The 13,517-nt window shown below is 40.1% G+C and overlaps 1 protein-coding gene across 3 annotated transcripts in view; it reads left to right on the top strand.

The window, feature by feature from the left end:
- The window catches only part of KCNT2 (potassium sodium-activated channel subfamily T member 2), a 276,721-nt gene that overhangs the window by 117,274 nt on the left and 145,930 nt on the right, over positions 1–13,517 (top strand). For all 3 annotated transcript variants that reach the window (XM_063117320.1, XM_063117311.1, XM_063117301.1), the window contains exons 4-5: positions 8,005–8,053; positions 12,952–13,011. In XM_063117320.1, the coding sequence (XP_062973390.1) occupies positions 8,005–8,053; positions 12,952–13,011 (109 nt within the window). The remainder of the gene's footprint in view (positions 1–8,004; positions 8,054–12,951; positions 13,012–13,517) is intronic.

Genomic DNA, 13,517 nt, shown 5'->3' with positions numbered 1-13,517 from the left:
TCGGTGATTTGCCGTAGATCAGGGATTTCTGACTCCAAATTGCTTAAGAATAGCAATAAAAAATTATGATCACCATGAAATAACAACAACAACAACAACAACAACAATAATAATAGAAAGAGGAGGAGGAGAAGCTGCTTGTGGGAGGGGAAAGGAAGGTTCTGCCTTGAAGGGTTGTGAATTCAGTACGGTTCTGGTACTCAAAAGAAAGTCCTGTGCTCAGAATTCTTAAATTCTAATCATTTTGGACCTAGTTTCAGTTGGTGGAACTTGAGTCTCTAGTAAAAAAAACACACCCCACTCCGAAATAGATCCTGCAAGCCTTATGTCTTTCCAGCCCTGTTGTAGAATGTCTGCACCATGGCGAAATAAAGTTGCCCAGCTACTATATTTTTCTTCTAATTAACACCTAACCCCAGCTTCTGAGTTCACCTGCAACTTCTTCTGCCTCCACATGTAAGTTCTTGGAGCAGGGAGGCTTGGCTACATCATCTGTCAGGAGTCATGATTTTGCCTCCCTTTCTGAGAAAGGGAAGAGTTAGGAGAGAATTGTATTTCTTCTTAATCATTGTTTCCATTGAGCTGCCCATGCAACAAGCTAATGGTTTGGCTACTGCCTCAAGGGAGAGTTCATAAAACTAAGAGCTTTGAAGTCTACATCGTAATAAGTAACAAAAGTAGAAAGTTTATTGTGATGGGCCTAACAGTCATGATATGTCATAAAAGAAAATTATGGCCTTTTTTCTTGATTTCCCCCTCAAGTTTTAATGCTAGTGTTTACTCCAAATTGTTGTTTTCAAGGAAGACAACAGAAAATAGTTGTTTAACTTTATGGAATGTATTTAATCACCAGCATTACAATTACAGATAGCTTATGAAAGTACTGTTTTTCCGTATTTCCTGATAGCATTTAAAACGTTATTAGATTTGGGTGGCTGGAAGGTCTGGTCTTCCATGATATTTTTTCAATACACTCATTCCTCAGTCTAGCTAGGATGAAAGATCGAAGGAAACTCAAGAGAACACCCCCTCACAAATTTAAATATAGAAATTTCTCAGAAGAATGTCAGGCATCCATAAATTGCTACTAAGCTGGTTTGTATGGTTCAGCATTACATATCTGAATTTGAATATACTTGAACAAATCCTTGGGCTCATGCACCCTCCTCCCTACTGCTTTTTGTATGCCTTTGGCAGAGTTTGGCTTCACTTTTCATGAAAGCTGGCTTGTGTTTATGTAAAAAGCAGACACCATATTTTAAACAAACTCTGGTTAGTTTCTAAACAAACCAACTTCAAATCATGGGTTGTTAAAGTGGCTTGTTTAAATATCCAGTGTCATAGAGGTGCACGAACTTACCCGCATCCAATTTGATGGACACTTGCCTTGTCGCCCACACCGTTTGCCCCCACCCTCCGGGCACGCATGCTTCTTTATTTATTATTACATTTCTATATTTATTTATTACATTTCTATACCGCCCAAAAGCCGGAGCGCTCTTTGGTTCTTTGGATGTTCAGCTTGGCTTGGTGAGTGTTTGGTAGCTGCCTGCCCTCACTGCCAAAATTGCGCACTTCCTCCCATTAAAACAATGGCGACCACCATTGATGCAACAGGGGAAGTGCACAATTTTGGCAGTGAGGGTGGCTGGCTGCCGAGCACTCATAGAGGCCTTGTGAGCGCTTGATCATGGATCTGCACTCGCACCAAATGCACCTGACTGGGTCTGGTGTGGGTGGACACGGGGGAGTCCGTTGGACTCCTGGACTCAGTCAGGCACTTGCAAAATCTCTACCAGTGTGTTTTAAACCACACTGTTGGGTTCATACATAGCCAGCTTTCACGGACGCTCACGCGACCTGGTTTGTGGGTATAGGCAGCAGCAGCAATGAGGCGAGTGCCCGCAGTGTGAGCACTCCACGATTTCGACCATCCTTACCTGTTTGTGACAATATTTGCCCTTGAAAGCATAGGGTGTAGTTTCCCACTGACTGTAGGTTTACTAGCTGGTGGTAGAAGAATAGTGACTTAACCAACCTAGATAACATTTGAAAATACACCCTCATTTTAATAAAGTGCTATAAATCAAAAGTGGGACAGGTACAATTACTAATCCAGCATTTTGGCTTGGTCTGTATGTAAACTGGATACGTCATTACTCATATCAAATAGTATCATTGTTTGATTGAAAGCCAGTTTAATTTTCTACTACAAACGACATTTTCATTTTGAAATAGTCGCAAGGGATTTTACATGTCTGTTTGTTCTGGATTATATCGTTACTACTTTTGTAAATACAATATTCAGCCTACAATTAAAATTGGCTTCCATCTACAAGATGTTCAGCTACTTTCGCTTTGCTAGGATGTAATAAATCAATCACTTTGCTGTAGGTTCATGAAATAGGTTATTGTACAGGATGTTAGAAACAGTTTTTTTTTTAAAAAAAAAATCCTGTAAAATGAGCTACTGACTTGAATTGGCCCCATATTAATTATTTCTAAGCTTTGGCTTGGTGCCTTTGGACCTGGTGATGTCAGAATTCCTACATAGTAATAAATTTACAAACGCTTCCAACCATGCTTGCAGGAAAGTAGTATGCTTCTGAATATGAGTTGCTGGAGAACATTAGCAGGAGTGTGCCATTGCATTCATGTCCTACTTCTGAGCTTCCTATTGGGGCATCTGGTAGGTCACTGCAGGAACAGAATGCTGAATTAGACAAGCCTTTTGTTTGATCCAGTATGGCTGTTTTCATGTTCTAAAGGACAATGTTTTGCTTTTGTCTGTTCAAAAAGAAGCAGTGCTATCCAAGGTTGTATTACTATGATCACAATCACTGTTTGGAAAACAAAACAAAACATCAGTTTACCAGGTTTATCATTTAGATACGCTACACTGAATCCTAACAACAATTTTTCCCAATGTCATAGTTTCATATCATCATAGAATCTAGCTGGTGCTTTACAATTAGTGGGAATCCTAAATCGTTAAAACACAATTCTTAATTCTCATCAAACTCAGTGGAACCTACAGCTAAACATGTTTGGGATTCATTTTATTAGTGAGAAACATTGTATCTGGCATATGTGGCCCAGCTGTTCTTTATGCTAGTAAATTTCCATTTCTCTTTTCCTCTGTGTCTGTGAGAGAGGGGGTAAGGATGATTTTTGAGGGTGAATTACTCCAGTTTTGGGAAAATCCAAAACTGTCTTTCAAATATATAGGACTGGATCCAGACTTAGTCATACTAGATCTATTGACAACAATGAGACTTAATTTAGCCATTACTGACATACAGCCTATTGATTTCAATCCGTCTACTCTTAGCGTGGCCAAGTCTAGATCCCCTGGTGTTTTGCCTGATGAAGAATTCTGAGGAATTCGAAAGCTTATACAATTTTTTGGAATTTTGGTTGAACCAAATAAAAGTATCAACCAATTTAGTTACTAAGATCGGAGACTCCTTATAAGTAGAATTATGGTCATTGTTTAATATTAAGTGTAAATACATTTTAAACCATCTTCATCTAGGCACTCCAAAGTTGCATAATGAAAAACTGAATTTCTGTTTTCCTATATAAATTAAGGAAAATACGTTCTCTAGGTTGTAAGCAGAAGGAGAACTATAAGTGGAAGGAGAAAATGCATTAGTGCTGTTCCGTGAACACTTGCTGAAGAGCTAGCAGAAGACTTCTCACAGTGTGGTGCTAAAATGTATCTGGGGCTGGATTACAGTATAAGAAACAATGAATAAGGGAAATAAGTCTTTATTGTATAAATAAACTCTCATGGGCCATAAAAAGGTCTTGAATGAATCACTTTGCTGGATGCTCATGAAAGCTTTTATTGTACAAGATGTTCTAGTTTTTAAAAAGATCCCTGTAAAATGACCCAACGATTTTAATGAAGCTCATGTTAATGTTACTAGTCTAATGTTACTAATTAATGTTGCCCATTTTTGTATTGTGCAAAGACCTACATAAGTGTTTGGCCAAACAGAGGATTTGTGGTCACAACTCTCACATAATCATTCCCTGCCCACTTGGAAGCACCCCTTGTATGAGCAGAGGAGACCTATCACTAGTAGAAAGGCACCTTTGCATTCAACTCGCAATACATCCTTCGCATATGTTCAATTCCATATTCTGCATAATTAGTTCTTATTTTGTAAGACAGGGTGAGAAGCAGATGTAGGAGTTCTAAAACCTTTCAACAATGGAAACTGATTTGGTCACTTCTTTGGATTATGGGATTTTAGCAGGTGCAGGCCTCACGAGGGATGTTGGAGAAACCTGCACTGGAATCACATGAGTTCAAGTCTCTATGAATCCAGCCCATGATTCCACAGTAGATGGTTTTTTTTCCGAGTTGCACAGGTTCTATGGACTTGTAGATCAGTTGGGTTTTTGAGGGTTTTTTTATTTTCTGGAATTTTATGCAAATTTAGTTGTAGAAAAATATGTAAAATAAAAAAGACACTGGCCAAAAATGCATATTTTCTCCCTGGGCTAAAGTATGAAAATACACTTGGGGGTGGGCGTGATTTGCACATAGAGGGTGGGCAGTTTTGTTAGTGAGAATTTTCGCAAATGTGAATGTGTGCAAATTTAGGAAATTGGGAAAAAAACAATTCCATCAATAAGGGGATGAAAGGCACCTGACAATCCACAAAATGCAGGCAGAACAGATTTTACAAAATCTGTACATCTGTAGTCCTTACACATTGAAGCATATCTTCACAAACAGGAGAACAGAAATGTAACTGAACTTTCTAAAAATGAAAGCTGAGATTCTCTAGAAGTTTATTATTTTTGGTGCCTACTACCATATTTTGCTTTTCTGTGGAATCATAGTATAGATATATTCTTGGTTATATGTTTTAAATACCCTGTGTTATCTTCCTAAACTGTTGTTCTCTTGTTTTAGAATCATATTATTAGATTTATGGCAAGTTTTTTAATTGTAGGGAATAAAGAACTTGCAGGGCGTCCAGCTGGCCCTTGGATTAAAATGCCTTTTAAGTTTTTGATTGGCGTGGGGGGAGTGAGGCAAGTGTGCTTTCTGGGGCCTCCGGAAAGTGCACATTCCCCTGGTACGCTAATGGTGTGCCAGAGGAAATGCATACTTTCTGGAGGCCCCAGAAAGTGTGAGTTGCCTTCCCCGTGCCAATTGTGGCCTTATAGGCTCTCTTAATCCAAGGCTGGAGAAATTGTGCATTTCCCCCTCCACTCTAACGGCGGTCACCACCATTAGAGTAGAAGGGAGAAAATGTGACTTCCCCAGCTTTGGAGAAATCATGTTTCTCCCCTCCCCCCACTGCTCAAAAGTCTTGTTAATAGGGCCTTAAAGGCCCCCATCGGCAGGTGGGGAGAGAGAAACACAATTTCCCCAAGGTTGTATATTTGTATATTGTTTTAAAGTGTTTTATCTTATGTGAACTGCCCAGAGAGCTTTGGCTATGGGGCGGTATACAAATGCAATAAATAAATAATACTTATTTCCCCCCGCTGCGTTAATGGCAGCCAACGTTACTGTAGTGGGGAAAGGACAAAGAGTGCAGGCAGGTCATCCTGCAGATAGAGATGGGGGTGGGGGAAATCTGCCGGCACATCCATCAGGGCCTGTGTGAGTGCCAGACATGGGGGCGTCTGCTGCCCTCATAGGCCCAGGCGGATTTTCTCTCCATCGCTAATTTACTGCATAAACAAGCAATCCCCAGCCCCAATTGTGTCTCCTTCCAGGCAGGTAGGCTTCTGTTCATCAACCCTGTTTATTTTTAAGTGCTCCCTTTTCTCAGACAAAATGCTGTTGGATTGTTCTGCATAATGTTTTGCAACCATTTAAGAAGTGTTGTTGCAACAAGCTAATTATCTTGTCTGACTCTTGTGTTGTTGTTATTTTTCTTAATATCATTTTTGTTGTGCTGTTATGCTGCTCTCTAAATGAAAATGGATTTTACATTTGGATATCTGGTAGCAAAGAATTAATCCGGGGATGTTCCAGTCAAAACAACACTTCTGCGAAGATAGATTGGTAAGTGTTAAAGTTGTGTTTGCAACAGTAATGAGATGTTTTATGTTAACTTGTACTTTCCCTAAAGAACATCTTTATTGATGTAAACAGGAGCTGTGCTTTTGCAAGAAGAACTATACCAATGCAACAGTATAGCTAAAGCAGAGCTGTATATGTTACATACTTATACAGGTTGTATATAACAACATATATTATAATACAGTGGTGAAGCTTCAGACAATAATTGCCTAGCTGGGGTGATGGAATAGATTTTTAATATTTTGTTTAGCATCCCAAGTGCTCAGCCCATGTAGATCAGGGCTGTGAATGTCACACCTCTGGCCCCACACCTGAGATTGTGCAGAGCGTCTATTTCTGTCTCCCCAAAATACACTCATTAGCTGTGGACATCTGCAAGGCAAAACCTATGCATGTAGCCTTATCTTGTGTTCTGGAATTCTGATCATGCAGTGTTCTATATGGGAAAGTCTATCAGCACGAAGGGCCCTATATCTTTAATTCAGCTTCTGTGAGGGAAAAGAAGGCCATTAGTTTGGCTGGGATTAAAACCTCACACAGGTCCTAGAGAAGTATTTTGTTCAGCAAGCCTGGAACCTGGAAGAATGTAGGGATGATAAAAGATAGGCAGCTTATGTGGCTGAAGGAAGTGTACAGAGTTAATTTTTTCAATGATGATATAAAAAGAATGAAAAGTAAGGGTAGAAGGACATGTAGGAGACAGGTAGATTAGGATGCGAAAGGGGTAATGACAGTGAGGGTCTGAAGCGATTCATAGGGCTGGAAGGGAAGACGTGGGATAGGAAAGCTGGTCAGGAATAAGAAAGGCTAAAGTAAGTAAGACAGAGTACACATTGGGATCCGAGAAAACTTGGATTTGATCAACGGAGATGCTGAGGGGAAAGTAGGACTAGAACAAAATGCGCATAAACCGGAAAGACGATAGGGACTGTGTATTATTTCTGCAGGAGAGAAATGGAGTGTTTTTGGAACTGTGGGCCAGATCTTGACCGGGAGAATCCTGCTGTACTTTTAAAGCCCCCTTCACACATTAATTATGTGAAGGGGACATCACATGACTGCAGGGGGAACCCTGTCCTAAAGTCTAATGAGCTGCCTGGCCCCACACTGGCATCCAGCATGCTAGTTGGTCTGCCTCTGGACGTCCTTATAGAAAAAAACCTATCTGTGAGCAACTGCTCATGTATAAGCTTCCACACAGTCAAAACACCCAATGGTATGGAAGCTTGTGCTCAATGGTACTAGTGTATGATCAACTAGAGGCAGGGCCAGGCAGCATGCCTGATGCCAGGAGTGCGCCCCCACTCCCCAGAATTCACATGATGATCATATTCATGTGAGTAATGCATGAAAGGGGCTCATGAGTTGCATATAATGAGAATCCTGACAGTGCAGCACCAGGAAAGAGGCTAATTTTCATATATAACGCTGACTCTATTCCGGCGCCAAGTAAAAAACATGGCTTTTTAATAAAGCCCTTAATGGTTAAATTTTCCTGGCTTGCACATTGTTTTAACAGTTCTAATTGTTTTTACTGCTTTTAAATTATATATTGGTTTTAACTTGATTAATAGTTTAATTCGTTTTTAGCTGTGTATATTTATTGTTTTACATTGTATGATTTTATCTGTATGCCGTCGTGAGTTCCTAGTGATATAGGGCAGGGTACAAACATTTTAAATAAATAAATAAGTAAATAAATGTTGCCTTGAACTATCCCATCCATTCCTTGGCTGTAGGCTTCAAGTGTTTTGCATTGTTTTAATTGTATGGACTGTAATGTTTTGAATGCATTGACATTTTTAAGGGAGGGAAATCTATTTAACTGTCAGCCAGGATGCCACAGAGGGGCCATGCTAGTTTACTCTTACGTAGCTTATTTGGTCCTCAGAGCAGGCTCCCAATTATTCAGTTGGAGGGGCATTCATTTTGTTGCTGTAATTTAACAGGTCGCCTATTGTCTGGGTGAACAGAAGCTTGCCTTTATGGGGACTACAGGTAATGTACGATTTCAGTTTTATGCAGTTCATGCAGATGTTGCTTAATTACATTTCAAAACAAGTGGTGGGTAATTACAGATAGCAACGCAGAACGCTAATCAGATGGCAAACTAGTGGAAAGGCTGGTTAAGAAGTTTGGATTCAGAAAGTCAGGCGAAGTCCATGTTTTTTGAAAGACTGAGGCTGCAATCTTATACACCCTTAACCTGGAGGTAATCCCCATTGAACTGAATGAGACTTATGCCTATATAGACATGGATGGGATTGTGTTACAATGCTGGTGTCTAAAGAGCTCCATGCATAACAGAAAGCACTCCTGTACATGGGGAAAGAGTCAATGATTCTTTCACCCCTCTCCCCCCCCCCCCACACACATGTTGTAGCCCTTTGCACTACACTGGGAAAACCCCATTCTGTGCACAAAACTTTGCCATTTGGATCCCAGCCTAAGGTATTGCAAAGTGCTTACCTCTAAACTGAGCATCAAATTACAGCTGGAAAGCTGCTATTTAGCTTTGTTTGTAAATATATAAACCCAGGGTTTATATATGGCTCTAGTTGATCTCCTCTTCACTTGATGGAGTAACACATTAGTAGCTCAACTGCGCAAATGGACTTTGGATTTGCCTCCATCTTGATGCCCAATCACAATGTTCTTCTCCCTCAAAATGGGATGATATATGGGTCAGGCATTGACATGGAGTGCTGACTCCCCCTGACAGGAGAGAGTAGGCCTGCTTCTCCGCCGCACACAAAGGAGTGAACTTCCTAGAATGGATGAACTGTGGAAGAGTTATTAAACAGTGTAGATGATAAGAGGCTGACTGGAAGTAGCATCATCTTTATGATGATGCTGGAGTGTGCTGTGGGTTTCAAAAAGCAATTTAAGATGTGCATTTTTATTACTAGAGTCATGGATGGTTTTGAGAATTTAGAGAGATAATATAATACTATGACATCAGTCAAGAAGAAAGAGTGAGTTTCCTTTATTCTTCATTTCTTTCTTTTGAATATAGGCTATTGGTAGCATATTGTTTCCCAATTGGTTAGATATTTCTTCAGTCCTGCTATTAATCATGGGTCTAATTCACCATGATTCTTCTCCTGTCCCTTTAAAATGACTGTGTGTTGTGCAGAAATACACTGGTATTCAGTCAAAAGGACAATTTCTCTGATGGTTTTGAGGTGGATACCATTGTCCGTAATGTATAAAGCTGGCTCCACTCCACTCCACATTGCTGGCTCATGATGGCAGAGAAAGGAAATGTGAAATGTCATTCAGTCTAAACACAAGTTCTACTAGATGTTGCACGATGGGAGGGAGGAACCAGATATATAGCTGCTGTTTCTGGAAGCCTCCACACTTTTAGAGGAACATCTAGTGGGTCCTAGGAGCATAATTTTTAAAAAAGAAGCAGCCCTAGTCTGGGTAGTGAGTGTGTGTTTGTGAATAAATATTTTGGGTTTTTGTGTGCGACAGGTGTGGAACTGTATAATGCCATTACATACCACTCTAAACAAAAGCTAGGTAGAAAGACTAAACCTTTCTGATTTGTTTTATTCTTGTTTATTGAATTGATATTTTTGAAATTGTGCCTAAATCAGCTTGGCAGTATTGTATTTAAAATTACTTTTACCTTGTAGCTTTTATAAGTAAACATTGTTAGTCATTCCTGAGTATAGGAATTTACCTCCTAATTAATAAGATGTATGTGGTTTCTGAAGTCAATATTTTGTTCACATAGTTTCCAAGTCTTGTCCATTTTTGGTTATTCATAATACAAATTCGTTTTCAAGGTCTTTAGCCATCTAGTATAATTATATAATGTGATTCTAGTTCATAAAACCAGTATACTTTGGGGGTCTTTGAAAACAAAGTCTGAGCAAACACATCTACATAATGAGATGAATTCATCTTTAAAGTTTGGGCTTATGGCATTAATTTGATACTGCACAGTGATAATGATCCAGAGAAAGTTAGCTGCACCTTATATTAATGGGACACGTTAGTTCAACCAGCATGCCCCATTGACTTAAGTGGAATTTGAGAATAATTTTCTCTGGCTTGGATGTAAGATGCATCATAATGAGATATATAACAAACTGCACTTCCTTAACTTTAAAATTAAATAAATAATTAGCCTCCTTCGTACACCCAATACTGTATGTGTCAGGATGCCTCTGTGAAAACAGCTACTCTTCTCACCTTCGTCCTTGTTTGGTTATAATACCATTTCATTCTAGAATAATATTTGCAAAGCTCTCTTCCTTTTTTGTCTCTGCAGACCATCTCCTTAACCTCTTATATCAGGGGGTGTCAAACTCTTTCAGCCCAACGGCTCAATTCAGTTTTGGAGAGCAGGGCCAAAGGCAAAAAGGGGGCAGGGCCAAAATATCAAAAATAACAGAGTGTTTTAGCTTAAAATTTTTCCTTCCAGTGAATAAGACTTAAGAGAGGCAAAAGCCAGAAAAATACCAAAAGATCGGCAGAAAAAGGAAGGGGGTGGGGCCAAGAGAAGGAGACCAGACCATCTGGAGAACCTTAAAGGGCTAGACTGATACACAAAGTGGGTGGGTTTCAACCCTTCTCAAAGCTTTGGACTTCTCTAAACGAGTAATTTATAGCACGCTTGTGATTGGCCACTCATGGAAGTTTGCGGGTCCATTACATGATTTTGCCAACATCCAGAAGGTCTTCCACGGTTTCCCATGTTAATCCCGGTTTTTGAAAACACAAGAGTTAATGCAGTATCTAATTTATCACAGGATTTATTCTGCCACTGGAACAGAATAGCATTCCCCAGACGGGATGTTGTCAATTCAAAATCATTTGGTCGCCATTGGTAGTTGTCTAAAAGAGCCCATAGTGAACACAAAAAGGCCTGATAGAAAGAAAGCCTGGCAAGGGTGCAGGTTTTGTTCTTAATGTAGAGATGCCCTTTGTCTTCTCATTTTATGAGTTACACTATACCTCTCAGCCTTGCGCTTCAACTTCTATCTGCCTCTCCACACTTTTTCTGGACTGCACTGCCATTATTGTGCCCTTCCACCTCCTCTGACTGTGCTCAGCTGAGATAAGCACTCTGGGCTTGGTATATTTGGGACTGAAAGGGAACTCCCACCAAGCTGAGCAACCACCTTTATGGGTATGCCATTCTTCCTTCTGGCTCATATTCTACTTGAATTGGCCATCCTTTCCCCCATGTCTACTTCTTGGATAATCAAGAGGTGGGTCACAGGCAGTCCTCCAAGCTTAGTCCATCGTCACCTTCATCATAACATTAGAACCTGCCAATTGATTGATAGAGGTGCAGAAGAAGCCTGGGAAACATGAGTGCCCTTCCCCTTTCTCGGATAGCAATGCTAGCTTTTATGGTTGGCGTCAGCTCTGAGCGTAGAAGCCAGTGGCCCAGGAGCTGACACCCCATAACAAAACATACCCCCTCCCATGAAAATTTCATGGGCCTAAAAATAGTGCATAGTGGAAGCTGAGATTATTAGAATTCTAAGCTCTTTATCACCAAAACGAAGCATTTATTCATGCCAAGTGGCTGGATGCTTGTGGCATATGGTTCACTTCAGCCAGAAGCAGTGATGCTTATTTTGTGGCATTTCAACAGCTTTCTGGTCTGCTGTTCTCTCTACTTCCATGACTCCTAATATCTGTGCTTAATCTTGATTATGCGATTGTCAGGATGTTGGGTTTTCATTAGCAAGGGACATTCGTTTAAAATTAGAAATTCTCATGCTAATCTTATTCAAGATTCCAGACTGGATGATGATATGTTTCTAGAAATAACAGTTCATAGAATATCCTGTAGTTATTGAGTCTATGCAGTTATTTTAAGCCCATTAGTACTTTTTATAGTGGTTTTGAAATGACTGAGGCAAATTAATCTGAGATTTTATTTATTTATTTATTTGCATTTTAAGATCTTGAAAAGATCTATAGATAAAGAAAACCTGAATATAAGGACTCGAAACCAGCACTAAATCCGTTTCTGAATCAGGTGTTTGTTTATGTGGAATAGATTTGTAAGGTCCCGAATGGCTGCAACATTTTTATTTAATGCAGTTAGTTCCAGATACAGTTGCTTCCAAATATGAAGCCGGGGACAAACATCAGTGGAAAGTCATCACCTTCATGCTTTATTTATGAGCCTCCAGAGGAATTTGGCTAGTCTGTGTGTTGGAAATGGAATTCTGGGCTAAATCAAATATTGGGCAAAACCAATCTTTGTCTGATACAATGTGGCTTGTTATGTTTCACTGAATAATTTATCTCTATCGTGTTGTCAACCTTTGCTTATTGTTAGTGGAGATAAAACTGCACAGTGCAGGTCAACCAACATGGAGAAATGGAACACGTGAAACAGCTCTAAGGCTAGAGTAGTCACAATATAGGGGCGTTCCAAAGTGTGCTCTTAGGTGGCAGCTGTATTATGAGAAGAAGCCCAGATTAAGAGACCAAAGACTTTATTGAAAGCTTGAAGAATAACTTCTCTACTCATAATACAACTAGTTTTGATTACCTTCAGGGTCAGCCATTACACCTCAAGTGTCAGTGGGTTGTGCAGAAAGGCCACCAGTAGCAGCCTCCTTGGCATTTCACTGTTAGAGGACAGAGCCGTGTGTTCCTCATTGTCTGACCTGCACTCCCTAAAATAGTCTGGCATTCCTCAGATGAGGTGGAGAATACTACTGTATCATCAGTGTAACATTCAACTACCATTCTGTTTTACTTCTGGAGGTAGAATGAAGTGGGGTGCCATCTTTTCCTTTACCTCAGAAGCAAAATGTCTTGGGCCATCCCCGATTACCTTCCAATATTGTTATTTCATGTTTTCTTAATCTTCAAAGGTTGTGTAAGATTTCATGCACATGTCACTTCTTTAGGTATCAGTGGCCTCGATAAGTCTGTTGGAAACTACGCTCCTGAGTTATCTCAGCTATAAAGTAAGTACTTATGGTTATATTCTCCCAAATCCATAGTTCATAGTGAGGCCCTTGCCAATTAGAAGCCATGTTCCTCTTAATTAAGACAAGTGAGTTTGTAAAGTTATTTATTAGTTGAATTTAGAGATTGTTACAAGCAGTATTGTCTTAACAGCTCAAGCTTCCTGTGGATTTTAAAATTGCAATTCATATTTCCCATCATCAGTCTTGGCTTTCTGAACCCTCTCACTAGGAATCCATTGCTTTTCTTGTTAGATCAGTCTGCTTCAGCCTCTACTGTCATGGGCTGAGCCCATGGTTCCTTTAAGAGAACATCTTTTTGCTTCATCCCAGGGAGAGGGAGAGGGGTTTCTTTGTGTCTGAAAAGGGAGTAGCAAACGAAATGCCAAGGCCGTGCTGGGCAAGAAGCGCTTGGCATCTGATAATGCCTCCCCGGGCTGGTACCAGGGGGGAAAGTAACAAGTTGCAGCTGTGCAATGTCTGGGAGCATTCCCCCTCCCTTCGGG

The sequence above is a fragment of the Elgaria multicarinata genome, chromosome 1 (genome assembly GCF_023053635.1).
Source record: "Elgaria multicarinata webbii isolate HBS135686 ecotype San Diego chromosome 1, rElgMul1.1.pri, whole genome shotgun sequence".
In the NCBI taxonomy this organism is placed as follows: Eukaryota; Metazoa; Chordata; class Lepidosauria; order Squamata; family Anguidae; genus Elgaria; species Elgaria multicarinata.
Note: the sequence above shows the minus strand (reverse complement) of the source record. Positions and strands in the feature narration are given on the sequence as shown.